The sequence below is a fragment of the Papio anubis genome, chromosome 4, assembly GCF_008728515.1.
Source record: "Papio anubis isolate 15944 chromosome 4, Panubis1.0, whole genome shotgun sequence".
In the NCBI taxonomy this organism is placed as follows: Eukaryota; Metazoa; Chordata; class Mammalia; order Primates; family Cercopithecidae; genus Papio; species Papio anubis.
Window position 1 is genome coordinate 171572696 of NC_044979.1, and position 12725 is coordinate 171585420.

General features: G+C 42.5%; 1 protein-coding gene, 1 long non-coding RNA gene and 1 other non-coding gene across 3 annotated transcripts; all 3 read left to right on the top strand.

Moving 5' to 3' along the window:
- Window positions 1-38: 38 nt before the first annotated feature.
- Window positions 39-2064, top strand: LOC116274609. Its single transcript, XR_004183383.1, has 2 exons — window positions 39-152; window positions 1550-2064. It is a non-coding gene; the product is annotated as an uncharacterized LOC116274609 (long non-coding RNA).
- A 3818-nt stretch (window positions 2065-5882) lies between these two features.
- LOC116274728 lies at window positions 5883-5985 on the top strand. The gene has a single exon (XR_004183509.1). It is a non-coding gene; the product is annotated as a U6 spliceosomal RNA (small nuclear RNA).
- A 3099-nt stretch (window positions 5986-9084) lies between these two features.
- CBR1 (carbonyl reductase 1) lies at window positions 9085-12398 on the top strand. The gene is made up of 3 exons (XM_021935529.2): window positions 9085-9651; window positions 10185-10292; window positions 11676-12398. Exons 1-3 carry the CDS (start codon window positions 9363-9365, stop codon window positions 12110-12112), a joined length of 834 nt encoding a protein of 277 aa, XP_021791221.1. The 5' UTR covers window positions 9085-9362; the 3' UTR covers window positions 12113-12398.
- The last annotated feature ends 327 nt before the right edge of the window (window positions 12399-12725 follow it).

Consider the following 12725-nt stretch of genomic DNA (forward strand, 5'->3'; position numbering starts at 1 on the left):
GCTCGCGCATGCGCAGTGTCCGCGGACTCGCCGCCAATGCCCAATAGTCTGGGACGAGGTCGGCACCCCTACACCCCCATAAGCCCTACGTCGAGTCTGGGGTCAGAAAACCCAGTAACCTGGAATTTAGGCAAGAAATGTATAATTTAAAAGTAAGTAGGCCTCCCGAGTGCTTTATGAAATGTCGCTAGAACTCTTGGCTGTACAATTTGCCTGCTTTGCAGCTAGGGAAAATCTAGGACACATGGAGTTAAATGCTGGGCTAAGCCAGACCTTATCTGCATTTCTGTCTAGGTCCTAGGCTCTACACCTAGCACATCATTAAAATCCCACTTACCAGGGTTCTCAACAAAGGTAAAGGTTGCTAAAAGTTAACAGTGCAACATGTATTTAAAACTATTAAAGAGACAGTTTATGTGCAAGGGGTGCATAAGGAAAATAAAATACACTTTTGGTAAAAAGTGTATTTTGGTAGGCATAAGAACGTGGATTTTTAACTTAGTTAAAAGTTTAAAGAATTGTTTTTGAAGGTTTAAGCAAGTTTCGAAAGGTTAATTGTAAAGGAAATTCTGTGTGTAAACATTTTGGCTAAAGATTGAAGGGGTGTCATCCAGCTTTTCTGTAAATTAGGCATTAAAATAAAAGCACAACGGGTTTCTCTTAAAGCATTAACCTGTTCTTTAACAAAAATTATAAAGGGTTAAAAAGAGTCTATGAAAATTTTACCTCATCGTCAAACATTAAAATCGGGTAACTATGTCTACAAAGTTTTATTAAAATTGAGTTTAACATTAATAGCACACTAATATAAAGGTAAAATTTAGCTTATTTGGTATAAAATCATACAAGGAAGCATTGCTAAATATAAAATGGTATTTGGTTTTCTTTGATCTATATTTATATGATAGGTTATTGATATGTTTTCCAGGGTTATAGGAGACTCTGATAATTCTGATATATCTTAGTGTACATTATCAGTAATAATTATAATTGTTATGTTAAACTTAACTGTGTGCCACAGAGGTAACAGCTATCCTTGTCAATTGTGTCTTTACCTATGGCCACCCTAAAATTTTTCTCATCCATACAATTGTCTTATTTCGGCGCTCCTTAAAAGGTGGTTTTATGATCAGCTATAAAGGTCTAACAGGTGCTCTTGAATGCAGGTTTCTGATAACTTTGGAAATTGTAACATCAGAATGGAAGAAAAACGTTCAGAACTCTTGAAAAGCTAAAATTTTCATTAATATCAAGCAGGACAGGAATTAACTGCATGAACTAAACTAATAGGAGACTGGAGTAATCTTGATGTTTTGCTTAAAATATTGCCAACGTTTTGTTTCGTTTTTCAAAGTTAAAGAAACTTTTCTTTGGAGATACTGACAGCTTTTAACAATTTAGTATGCGCCCATGAACAAAATTTGGAGCATACTTGTTTCTCTCTACCTGATTTTCTCCAGAATTTGGAAACTATCTGTGAGTATTCTTAAGTTATGGCAATATAGTTATTTGCATAAGTGCAATAAGTATCTGTTTTCTTTTGTAACAGGACACAATTGGAAAAACTGGTTATTTTACCAAGGCTTTGACTGGAATGGTGTGCTTTCCTTTGAGGAATCAAAATTTATGAAGCCAATAAAGCCCTTGGAAACTGGCCTCATATTCTGTGTACAAAGTTCCTGTACAGGGTTTCTGATCTGTGGCAAGTAAAGAATGTCCCTTTCTAACGGGCCAGGAACCCCAGGTTATCTTGGGACCTCAAGAAGAGACAAATTCAACAACTCATAGGTATTTGATGGTACAAATCTATGACTGGGCATGCCTTTAAAAAGGTCTCACCTCAGATTCTCTCTACAGAACAAAGTTCCATCAAAGCTAATTTAAAAGGCCTATGTAACAAATAATTATTCTTGCTGCACTGTATCCAGATAATTAAGCCACATATAATAAAGCAAACTAGGCGTACCATGATTTGTCTTTTAATAAAAATGGGAAACTGGAGAAAGAAAATTATGTTTCAAAAACTATAGCACACCTGTCATTAAATTCTAGTATGTTTTTCAATTTTTGTTATTTTCTTCATTTTAAATTAAATTCTAATTGTTCTGGCTACAAGATTCCAAAATAAGCTGTGCTTTCTTAAAGCCCTAGAAGCTGAAAACTAGATGTTTCAGCAGATGCTGCCTCTAAGCCCCCCAACCATGACAGGAGAAAATCTCTTCACTGCTGGTGCTGACAACTAATAACTAAGGGTTCCCGGAATCCTTCCCACCAAGTCTAGTGAGTCCATGGAACCCAGGGTAATTAAGAGGGTATCTGTTACAGGAATCAACTCCTAAATACATCACAGGCAAGTCAAAGCTTGGAAAGCTAAGGAAGCAACCTGAGAGCCCAAAAAAAAATCTTAAATATTAATGTAAATAAATAGGAAATCTTACACTGAAAATCATAAAAGATAAGTAACTAGGCTGGGTGCGGTGGCTCATGCCTGTAATCCCAGCACTATGGAAGGCCAAGGCAGGCAGATCACAAGGTCAGGAGTTCGAGACCAGCCTGGCCAATATGGTGAAATCCTGTCTCTACTAAAAATACAAAAATTAGCCAGATGTGGTGGTGTGTGCCTGTAGTCCCAGCTACTCGGGAGGCTGAGGCAGGAGAATCACTTAAACTCGGGAGGCGGAGGTTGCAGTGAGCCAAGACTGTACCATTGCACTGCAGTCTGGGTGACAAGAGCAAAGCTCCATCTCAAAAAAAAAAAAAATGAAGATAAGTGATAAGTAACCGAGAACTACTCACCTTAGTCTCATCCCTACCTCACCAAATAGTTTTTGTCATTCCTATCTCTCCTTTTAAGTCAAATGTGAAAACTTTTTAATGGAAATTACTTACTATACCACCCTTGTGGAAATTGCTTTACTCTACTATTTGCAGTAGGACTATATACTGTAGCACTCTCAGGGTGGAATATCGGACAGAAAATCTCAATTACTGTAGCATTTTGATTGATTATTATTAAGGAAAGGGCTAAAAAGGAAGTACCAAAACAACCAAATAAATGCTTGGTTTGGGAACAAAATCATAGCATGGGTCATTCCATTCCTGGGCCCTCTTCTAATAATATGCCTGGGACTAATGTTCTTACCCTGCCTAATTAACCTTTTTCAAAGAGTTTTAACCGACAGGATCATGGCCATTTCACAAACAACTACCCAAAAACATCTATAGACGGCATTGCTCCTACAGTCAACCCAAGACCAGAAAACTCTCTGTACCCTCATCAGCAGGAAGTAGCCAGAAAGAAAATGCTGTCCCTCCTCCTTTTTATAACTATAGGGTCTGGATTGACAGAGCAGGAGCATCGTCATCTTGGACAAGCCCCTCGTGCTAAAGTTCACCTTAATAAAAAACTGCCTAAATCCAAAGGGCATCAGCCGAATGGCTAAGGTCAGCATGACCATAAATCACAAGTAACATCTCCAACCAGAAACATTCCAAACTCCTTCCTGACCAGAGACATGCTAGACCCTAGATAAAGCCCCCTCCAGGCCGGGAAGATGCTGGCCCTGAGATAACCCCCCTCCAGGCCAGAAAAATGTCTGCCTCAAGATAACCTCCCCTCCTCCCCTTATGGCGGGATTCCAACCCCGCCATAAACTTATCCACACACATAAACATTCCAAGCTTGTGATAAGCCCCCTCACCCTAAAACCAATATATACTCTTAGTAAGAGAAAGGGCTCCGAACCAAAATGGGCCATCTAAAGTAAACCTGTCTCTAACTGCCAACGTATTTTTGCTTCTTTCCTCTTTCTCTAACTCTTACACAAAAGCCGTAACTACGGCTTTCATTAGATAAGAGACTGATTTCAACAACTTTCTCCCAATAAGAAGATCATGGACTATGGAATGGACTGGTTCTGGTTTACAGAGGCTGTGTACTTGTGTGCCTTGATGTCCTGAAAGACTTTTGACAGATAGGACCTAATCGTAATACACTTAAATGTCAAGTCACCATCCCAAACTGAATATACATGAGTCGTATGTTACATGCATGTTTCTTCAATATGCATGTATCAGGTCCACCTTCATGAATATTCATAGCCCCTCATGTAACCTGTTGAATGTGTAAGTTTAGCCAACCTGTGCAGTCTAAAGCTCCTGCCTCAAAGCCTCCCCCTTCAAAGTGCCTGTCTCTGAGTTTCTGCTGGAGTCAGCTCCCCAGCCTCCAGGATGGCTACCTTGCAGGTTGTACCCCTTTAGAAGAAATAAGGTCTCCATCTCCTTTTCTCAATTTATACATTGTGAGTTGTTTTTGTTTTTCTTTCTAAAAAAAAAAACACACACAGTTCAAGACTACATGGCTAGGATGACCCTAACACCTAGTATGACTCTAGTCCCTTACTGAGAATGTTTAAGCTGCCAAAAAAAATGTGGTGTTTGTAATAACCAACTTCTGACAATAGGTCCCTGACTGCCCTTTCTTAAAGCATTTACTGAAAACGGCTTACAGCTGTGAATTCTTCCTCTGACCCTTTGAGATGTATGTCCTACTCAGGAGTGTTTTTTGGCCAGGTGAGGTGGCTTACGCCTGTAATCCCAGAACTTTGGGAGGCCAAGGCGGGCAGATCACCTGAGGTCAGGAGTTCGAGACCAGCCTGGCTAACATGGTGAAACCCTTTCTCTACTAAATATACAAAAAGTTAGCCAGGTGTGGTAGCGCATGCTTGTAGTCCCAGCTACTTGAGAGGCTGAGGCACGAGAATCTCTTGAACCTGGGAGGCAGAGGTTGCAGTGAGCCAAGATTGCACCACTGCACTCCAGCCTGAGACAGAAATGAGAAACTCCGTCTCAAAAAAAAGAAAAGAAAAAGAAAAAGAATGTCTTTCTCAGACCTGAAAGCCATTCCTCTGAAATGTAATCATCAGAAATGATAGGGCCCCTGTCTTTCAGTCTTTGTAGTGGGAGAATAGAATCCCAACTTTGCTAATTGCCAGCTAACAGACACAGCTGGCCTAACCAACATTTCCACTGAGCAATCCTTGGTAATTTGTCATTTCCCTAATTCCTCCCCCTTCCTGATCCTTCATTCTCCCTTTAAAAGGCACAGTTACCTCCGTACAAATGAAAGTTCCTTTACACTAGACCCTCTTTCTATTATAGTAGTTCATTATTGACTAAAATCTGTCCTTACCACCTTAGTGTCTGGCTTTGTCTTTCACAGAATTCAGCAAATTGCTTGAGTTACATAACTACTAAGCACCTAAGCCACAGATTGATTCCAGGTCTCAAAGTCCATGGTCTACCACTTTAGAAAGGCTTATTGAATATCCTAAACAAACATAAAATGAAAGAGGAACACAGTCAGTGTCAAGCAGAGCTCCATGAGAGTAAATAATCAAAGGAACAACCCAGAGAACCTCACAATTCGTAATTTAAGAATATTATTTTCCAACATCTTTTCTTTTAATATATACCATGGAACTGTGTTTTAGGGTATTTTGTTTTTGTTTTTGTTTTTAGATTCAGGGGGTACATGTGCAGGTTTGTTACATCAGTATATTGCCTGATGCTGAGGTTTGGGCATCTAATGATCCCAAGTAGAAAACATAGTACCCAATAGGTCGTTTTTCAATCCTTACCCACTCCCTCCCCCTTTTGGAATCCCCAGTGTTATTGTTCCCTTCTTTGTGTCCCTGTGTACTCAAATGTTTAGCTCCCACTTATAAGTGAAAACATGCATTATCTGGTTTTCTGTTTCTGCGTTAATTCACCTAGCACAATAGCCTCCAGCTGCATCCATGTTGCTGCAAAGGAAATGATTCCATTCTTTTTTGTGACTGTGGGAACTGTGTTCTTTAATTGCTTTAAACTAGTGGGTAGTAGTGCTCGTTTGGGCAGCATATATACTAAAACTGGAATGATACAAGATTAGCATGGTGCCTGTAGAAGGATGACATGCAAATTCATGAAGTGTTCTATTAAAAAACAAAAAAAAGGTGGGTAGTAAAGATATGAATTCATTCCACAGGTTAATTGGTATTATAAAATTCTTGATCTATATAGCAGCCAATATAGTCTCAGACTTTTGATTCTCACAACTAAGGCATGTCTTCCAACTTAGCCAATAGCAGTAATAGCAGAGATCTGGAAACTCCATCTTTAAATTTCTGTTTTATTTCTTAAATTGTTCAGAATCCAGACAAGGTGCTGCATATTGGAGGCTCCTCACATATAGCACCAGAATCAAGACCCAGATATAACAGAGAAAACAATACAAAATCATCCAAGTAGAGCTTAATTCACAGGCTTTAAATTGTGCTTTTCAAAAACAAATTTTCAAAAAGTTTCCCATAGTCAAACCCATCAGACATTTACGATTCTTCCCTTATTTTTATGCTTATGAAATAAAGCATTTTCCCCTATTGAAAATAAAAGTTACTTTTGTTTTCTTTTATTTTATGGATTCATTTATAAATCACTGTTTCTCTTTCTCTCTCCAGAAATTATTTAGTGTATGTTGTAAGGGATCTTTTTTCTTTCCAATCACTATGCCCTTTCCCCAGTGCCAATTTTGGAATAATTATTTCCCTCACTAGTTGTTAAGGCCACCTTTATCATACAGTAAATTCTTGTTAATACATATTTTATATATTTTCCGGAGCATCCTGCCCAATGTACCTGTCAATTCTTATGTTGGTACCAGTCCTAAAAAAATAAACAAATCAGACTCAAACTCATGATTCATGCCCTCATAGGATTTGCCTTTTGAAACAGCAGGACCCTCACCCTGTCCAAAGTTCCCTGTACACCATGTGCTATTGTGACTGGCCCTCTTAATAAATTTAATCCATCCCACTCTTAACACTGACTCACACCAGCTACAGAAGACAGTAGCTGATGAAGTGGAGAGAACCCAGCCAATGACAGACCCAACCCCACACCCTGGGATAGGAAAGAAAATCCGAAACAGAGCTCTGAATTATCCTGAGTGGAAAAAAACAAAACAAAACGAAAGACTACAAACTGTATGACTCCATCTATGTAACATTTTTGAAACAACAAACTTGTAGCAATGGTGAACAGATTAGTGGGTGCCATGAAATAGAGTCGGTTTGGGGAGTAATAGAGAGGTATGTTTGGTGATAAAAGTGCAACAGGAAGGCTCTTTGTGCGAATGGAAACATACTCATTTAACTGTAGTGGTGGATACACAAACCAACATTTGATAAAATTATATAGGACTAAATATACAAAGTACACATCAAACTGGGGAAATCTGAGTATGATTGGTGGACTGTTTTGTTGTCAATATCTTCATTGTGATGCTGTACTATACTTCTGCAATATGTTACTGTTGAGTGAAACTGAGTAAAGGGTAAGGAATCTCTGTATTATTTCTTACAACTGCATATGAATCTATAATTAGCTCAACAAAAATTTCAGTTGAAAAAAACAAGGGTCTTTCCTTGATTACTAACTTGTTTTAAAGCAACTGATTGGAATCCTACCTTGAAATTGCAATGTAATTGCAATCTATTTAAAGCAGTGCTGTTCAACAGACCTTTCTGCAAGGATGGAAATATCCTAAATCTATACTGCCCAATACAGTGACCACTAACACATGCAAATATTGAGCACCGGAGATGTGGCTAGTGCAACTAAAAAACTGAATTACAAATATCGCTTAATTTGAATTTATGTTTAAAAGGCCACCTGTGATAGTGGCAACCTATGGGACAGCACAGAAATGAAACTTGACCTTATTCCCGATTCCCTTGTAAGTAGGAAGGAAGAAGACTCATTTTGAAACCATGCAATTGTCCCATAGGACGGATGTTTATGGTCTTTTTTTTTTTTAGTAGAGATGGGGTTTCACCATGTTGGCCAGGCTGGTCTTGAGTTCCTGACCTCATGATCCACCTGCCTCAGCCTCCCAAAGTGCTGGGATTACAGGTGTGAGCCACCGCGTCTGGCCTGGTCTCCTTTAAATAAACAAATTGACTCTCCCAGTCTAAAAACTTGAGAAATTTACATTTGTCTTATCTGAGTTCCTTTCTCAGGAAACTAGCCATCAGACCTCCCAGGTAGCACCTAGGAACTGAAACTTATCAGATCACCACATCTGGACAATCAGATGCCAGACCCCTCACCTCTAACAATTTCCTAACTGATGCCTGTTGATCCACTCCTCCTCATCTCTCCCCAAATCCTGCTGTTTTTGCACATGCAGTTACATTTCTTCCCTGCTATATCCTAATTTTAATCAGTTGAGAAGATAGATTTGAGACTGATCTCCCCCCATAGGCTGTAGCACCCAAATAATGCCTTCTTCCCTGACAATAATGGGGTCTCAGTGATAGGCTTTCTGTGCTGTGAACCACCGGACCTAGACTGAACCCCTGGCATTTCTCTATTTCCCACCACTGAACTAAGTTATAAACTCTCAGGATAGATCTCTGTTTCTTCATTTTAAGATGGGGATTAAAAGGTACATCCTGGAGTGTTATTTTCAGTGTAAAATATGGCTGTGAAACCTCCTACACCTATGCACAGGTAAACTGATGGCCCTGCAAATGCCCAGAGAAGTCACCTTGTAAAGATTTAATGAATGTTTCCCACCATTATTGGAAAATCTGGCTAAGTCAGTAGCTTTGTTTTCATATACTTAGGGGGGAAATCAACAAAAACTTGATACCCTGTCATTTCCTTCCAGTTTCTTCTGCAACTCTAGCTCCAAAGACTGCAGTTCCTGCAGTATGTATGTGTGTGTGTGTATATATATATATATATATATATATATATATATTTTTTTTTTTTTAACAGAAAAAAAAAACCATGCAAATGTACTATTTCTTCAAACACAACTAGGAATGATTGAACAGCTGGGGGAATAGGAAGAAAACCCCTCAGAGAACCAAGGACAAGCAGTGGCACATGGCCACTACGAATGGTTCTTCACTGCTATGTGGGCAGCCGGCAGCCAGCAGCTAGAGTCCGTCCTCGCTCTTCAGCCAGCAGTTCTGCAAAGTCAGGCCAGCTGGCTCCCCGCCCGCGGGCTCGCTCTTCAGCCAGCAGGTTCTGCAAAGTCAGGCCAGCTGGCTCTCCGCCCGCTCGGCACCCAGGCGAAGTTCGGGTGGGGAGGGGTAGGGGTGGTTCCGCTCCGCCCCGCCCCGCGCCCGCCCCTCCCCGCTAGGGGAGGAGCCTGCGCCTGCGCCTGCGCGCTCAGCGGCCGGGCGTGTAACCTACGGGTGGGCGCCCCACGCCCGCCAGATTCGCGCAGTCTCTGGGATACACGCCGCGCATCTCCAGGGCCTGAGCCAGGTCTGTTCTTCACGCAGGTGTCCCGCGCGTCCCATTCAGCCATGAAGTCCGGCATCCGTGTAGCGCTGGTGACTGGAGGCAACAAGGGCATCGGCTTGGCCATCGTGCGCGACTTGTGCCGGCTGTTCTCGGGGGAAGTGGTGCTCACGGCGCGGGACGTGGCGCGGGGCCAGGCAGCCGTGCAGCAGCTGCAGGCGGAGGGTCTGAGCCCGCGTTTCCACCAGCTGGACATCGACGACCCGCAGAGCATCCGCACCCTGCGCGACTTCCTGCTCAAGGAGTACGGGGGCCTGGACGTGCTGGTCAACAACGCGGGCATCGCCTTCAAGGGTACGGGGAGGGGACGTGGGCTCCCCGACGTGGGCTGCTCCTGTCGAAGAAGCGCTGCACTGGGGCTCCTACCGGCTGCGGGGTCCAGAAGGACTCCCTAGGGAGGAGAGGGAGGAGCTGGGAGATGTAGGGAGTGCAGAAATCTTAGAGAAAGGGAGTTTTCCAGCCAAGGGGAACTTTGTGTTTCCCTGGGTCGGACTTTTGGGGATCTCTTTCAGATTTTCTGCAGTTTTTCTGAATTGAGCTTTAAGGCCATTGAATGAATTTTGAACTGATTTTAAAATAAACGATAAATTGCAAAAAGAAAAAATGGTTATGCCAAGATCCAGTGTGTGCGCCCTTCATCCTCTTTCCCCCAATGGTACCATCTTACAAAAATACTAGAACGTTATCAAACCAATAGATTGGCACAATACTGTAACCAGACACAGACTTTAGACAGAAGGCACTAATTTTTTATTTTTAGTATCATTCTATAGAATTTTACCCTGTGGGTACAATGTGTTAACTATGTTCTCTTTTTCTCCTAAAAGTTGCTGATCCCACACCCTTTCATATTCAAGCGGAAGTGACAATGAAAACAAACTTCTTTGGTACCCGAGATGTGTGCACAGAATTACTCCCTCTAATAAAACCCCAAGGTGAGTCTGATGGGAAACAGCGCACCTTCTCTTTGGGGCTTGACTCTGGCCCCTGCTTGTCTGGGATTTCTCCTACAGGCTCCTGCTTCCTCTCCATGCTGCATGTGCACTGACCTCTGTGCTTTGTCTCCTGCCAGCTGATAGGTGCCATTCTGCCTCAGGACTTTGTCCTCACTTCTCCCACTTCCATGGCCATTCGTCCTCCCCATCCCACTGGTGTTTGCACACCTGGCTGACTCTCTCTTATCCTTCAGGTCTTAGCTCAAACGTCTCCTGAGAGATGCTCTTTCTTTGCTCCATGCCTCTCCGCGTGGGAGTCCATCCTGTAGCCTTTCTCTGCTCTTTCAGAGAGATGTTATTCAGGCTGGTGGAACCTTTACTACCACCAGTTCATTAGGCCCTTCTAATACCTGTCACCCGTCTGGAACACTCCTTAAGCTCCTGACCACATAGTTGTCTTGCTGCCTTCCGTCTCTTTCTGATGCCTTTCCCCACAATCTAAGATATTTCCAGAGGATCCCTGTCCTTTTCCCTAAGTTATCTGGGACACAGACCCCACCACCTACCCACCAGGATCGTGCAGGTCACCATGCCCCACCCCTTATAATCACTTACTAGGTCCTAGGAGTTGTGCTCACTGAGTTCCTCCTGAATCCATCTCTCCGGCTTTACAGCAGGCCCTCACCTGTCCCTCTGGACAATTGCAAACCCTCACAGGGCACCTCTGGTCTTGAGTCTTTTCCTTTCCCAGCATCCTGTATGCTGTCTGCATGGTCATGCCGCTCCCAAAAATCCTTCAGGAGGAAAGTCCAAGCCCTTAGCATGGTACACAGAGATGTCCATAATCTGCCGCTGCTTAACTCCGGGCCCATTTTAACTCCCCTTCAACGTGCTCAAGGTGCTGGATATGACTATCACATTTCTTTGGTTGTAAACTGCTGTAATGGTTACCCTAAGTAATGGGACAGGAGATGAACCCACCCATTAAATAAAGCAGCAATTAAGCAGCTACTTTTAGAAAAATTTAAATGTGTGGCTTCGAGTTGGGTACTTGCATGTATGGCTTACTCTCAGCTTTTATCCTGTTTCCCTGTCCTGTCATCCTATTAAGTTGTGCTACTTCTAAGGCTCTGGTTCACCAGGACCTCAAAGGGCAGCTCTTCCAAATCTCACCTGACTCTACTCAGCCAAAATTTGAAGGCAGGAATGAAGTTCTTTATACAACTACCACCACACTTGCTATGCGTATTCCTCTTAGAACTCATACCAGTAACTGTCTCTCATATGAAAATTTTCTGCTTCAAAATCCCTGCAAATTTGGCATTCACCTTTCTACAGGATTGTTGCACACCTTTCTACATAATGCTTTGTGGTGTATCTTAGGGAGAGTGGTGAACATATCTAGCATGATGAGTCTCAGAGCCCTTAAAAGCTGCAGCCCAGAGCTGCAGCAGAAGTTCCGCAGTGAGACCATCACCGAGGAGGAGCTGGTGGGGCTCATGAACAAGTTTGTGGAGGATACCAAGAAGGGAGTGCACCAGAAGGAGGGCTGGCCCAGCAGCGCATACGGAGTGACGAAGATTGGCGTCACCGTTCTCTCCAGGATCCACGCCAGGAAACTGAGTGAGCAGAAGAAAGGGGACAAGATCCTCCTGAATGCCTGCTGCCCAGGGTGGGTGAGAACCGACATGGCGGGACCCAGTGCCACCAAGAGCCCAGAAGAAGGAGCAGAGACCCCTGTGTACTTGGCCCTTTTGCCCCCGGATGCTGAGGGTCCCCATGGACAATTTGTTATGGAGAAGAGAGTTGAACAGTGGTGAGCGGGGCTCACAGCTCCATCCATGGGCCCCATTTTGTACCCTGTCCTGAGTTGGTCTAAAGGGCACTTACAAAGTCATAAATATCCTTATATAAGAAAAAAAAAAGATTTCTTATCAATTAGTACTCACTAATATACTACTAATTGAGCAGCCTACACACTCAGTTGACTACCTAAATCTGTCAGGTCTTTTGTGGTTTCTTCTGATGGAGGGAGAGGAAAAATTGTAATTGATGAAAATAATGAATGAAAATCAACAGATGAATAAATGGTTCTTTATAAGTGTCCATTTGTACGGATTGTTTAGATGCTAAATAATCTTTGTCTCAAGTACAGTCAACCTAAAATGTCAAGGGAAGGGACAGTACAACTCGGTGAGCGAACTCAGAGAGTAAATAAAGAGCCAGTTAGTCAATAGTTTCAATGTTGTAGGTCAAACAATGCATTGGAACTCCCCATATCCACATTATGTAACACAAGCTGACAGCACGTAAGCCTGTGAACATAGCTGGCTCTGGCCCTTCCCAGCCTCTAGGAAAACATGGACAGTATCACAAAGGCAAAGGCAGCTGACTTGGTCTCTTTAAAAAGCCAGAGTCATTGGGGAAAAACAG

Bases quoted from the DNA above. Each gene is read 5' to 3' on its own strand.
- CBR1 (XM_021935529.2), top strand. From the start codon at position 9,363: ATGAAGTCCGGCATCCGTGTAGCGCTGGTGACTGGAGGCAACAAGGGC. The intron at 9,652-10,184 runs GTACGGGGAGGG...TTCTCCTAAAAG, and splicing joins CGCGGGCATCGCCTTCAAGG to TTGCTGATCCCACACCCTTT. The intron at 10,293-11,675 runs GTGAGTCTGATG...GGTGTATCTTAG, and splicing joins CCCTCTAATAAAACCCCAAG to GGAGAGTGGTGAACATATCT.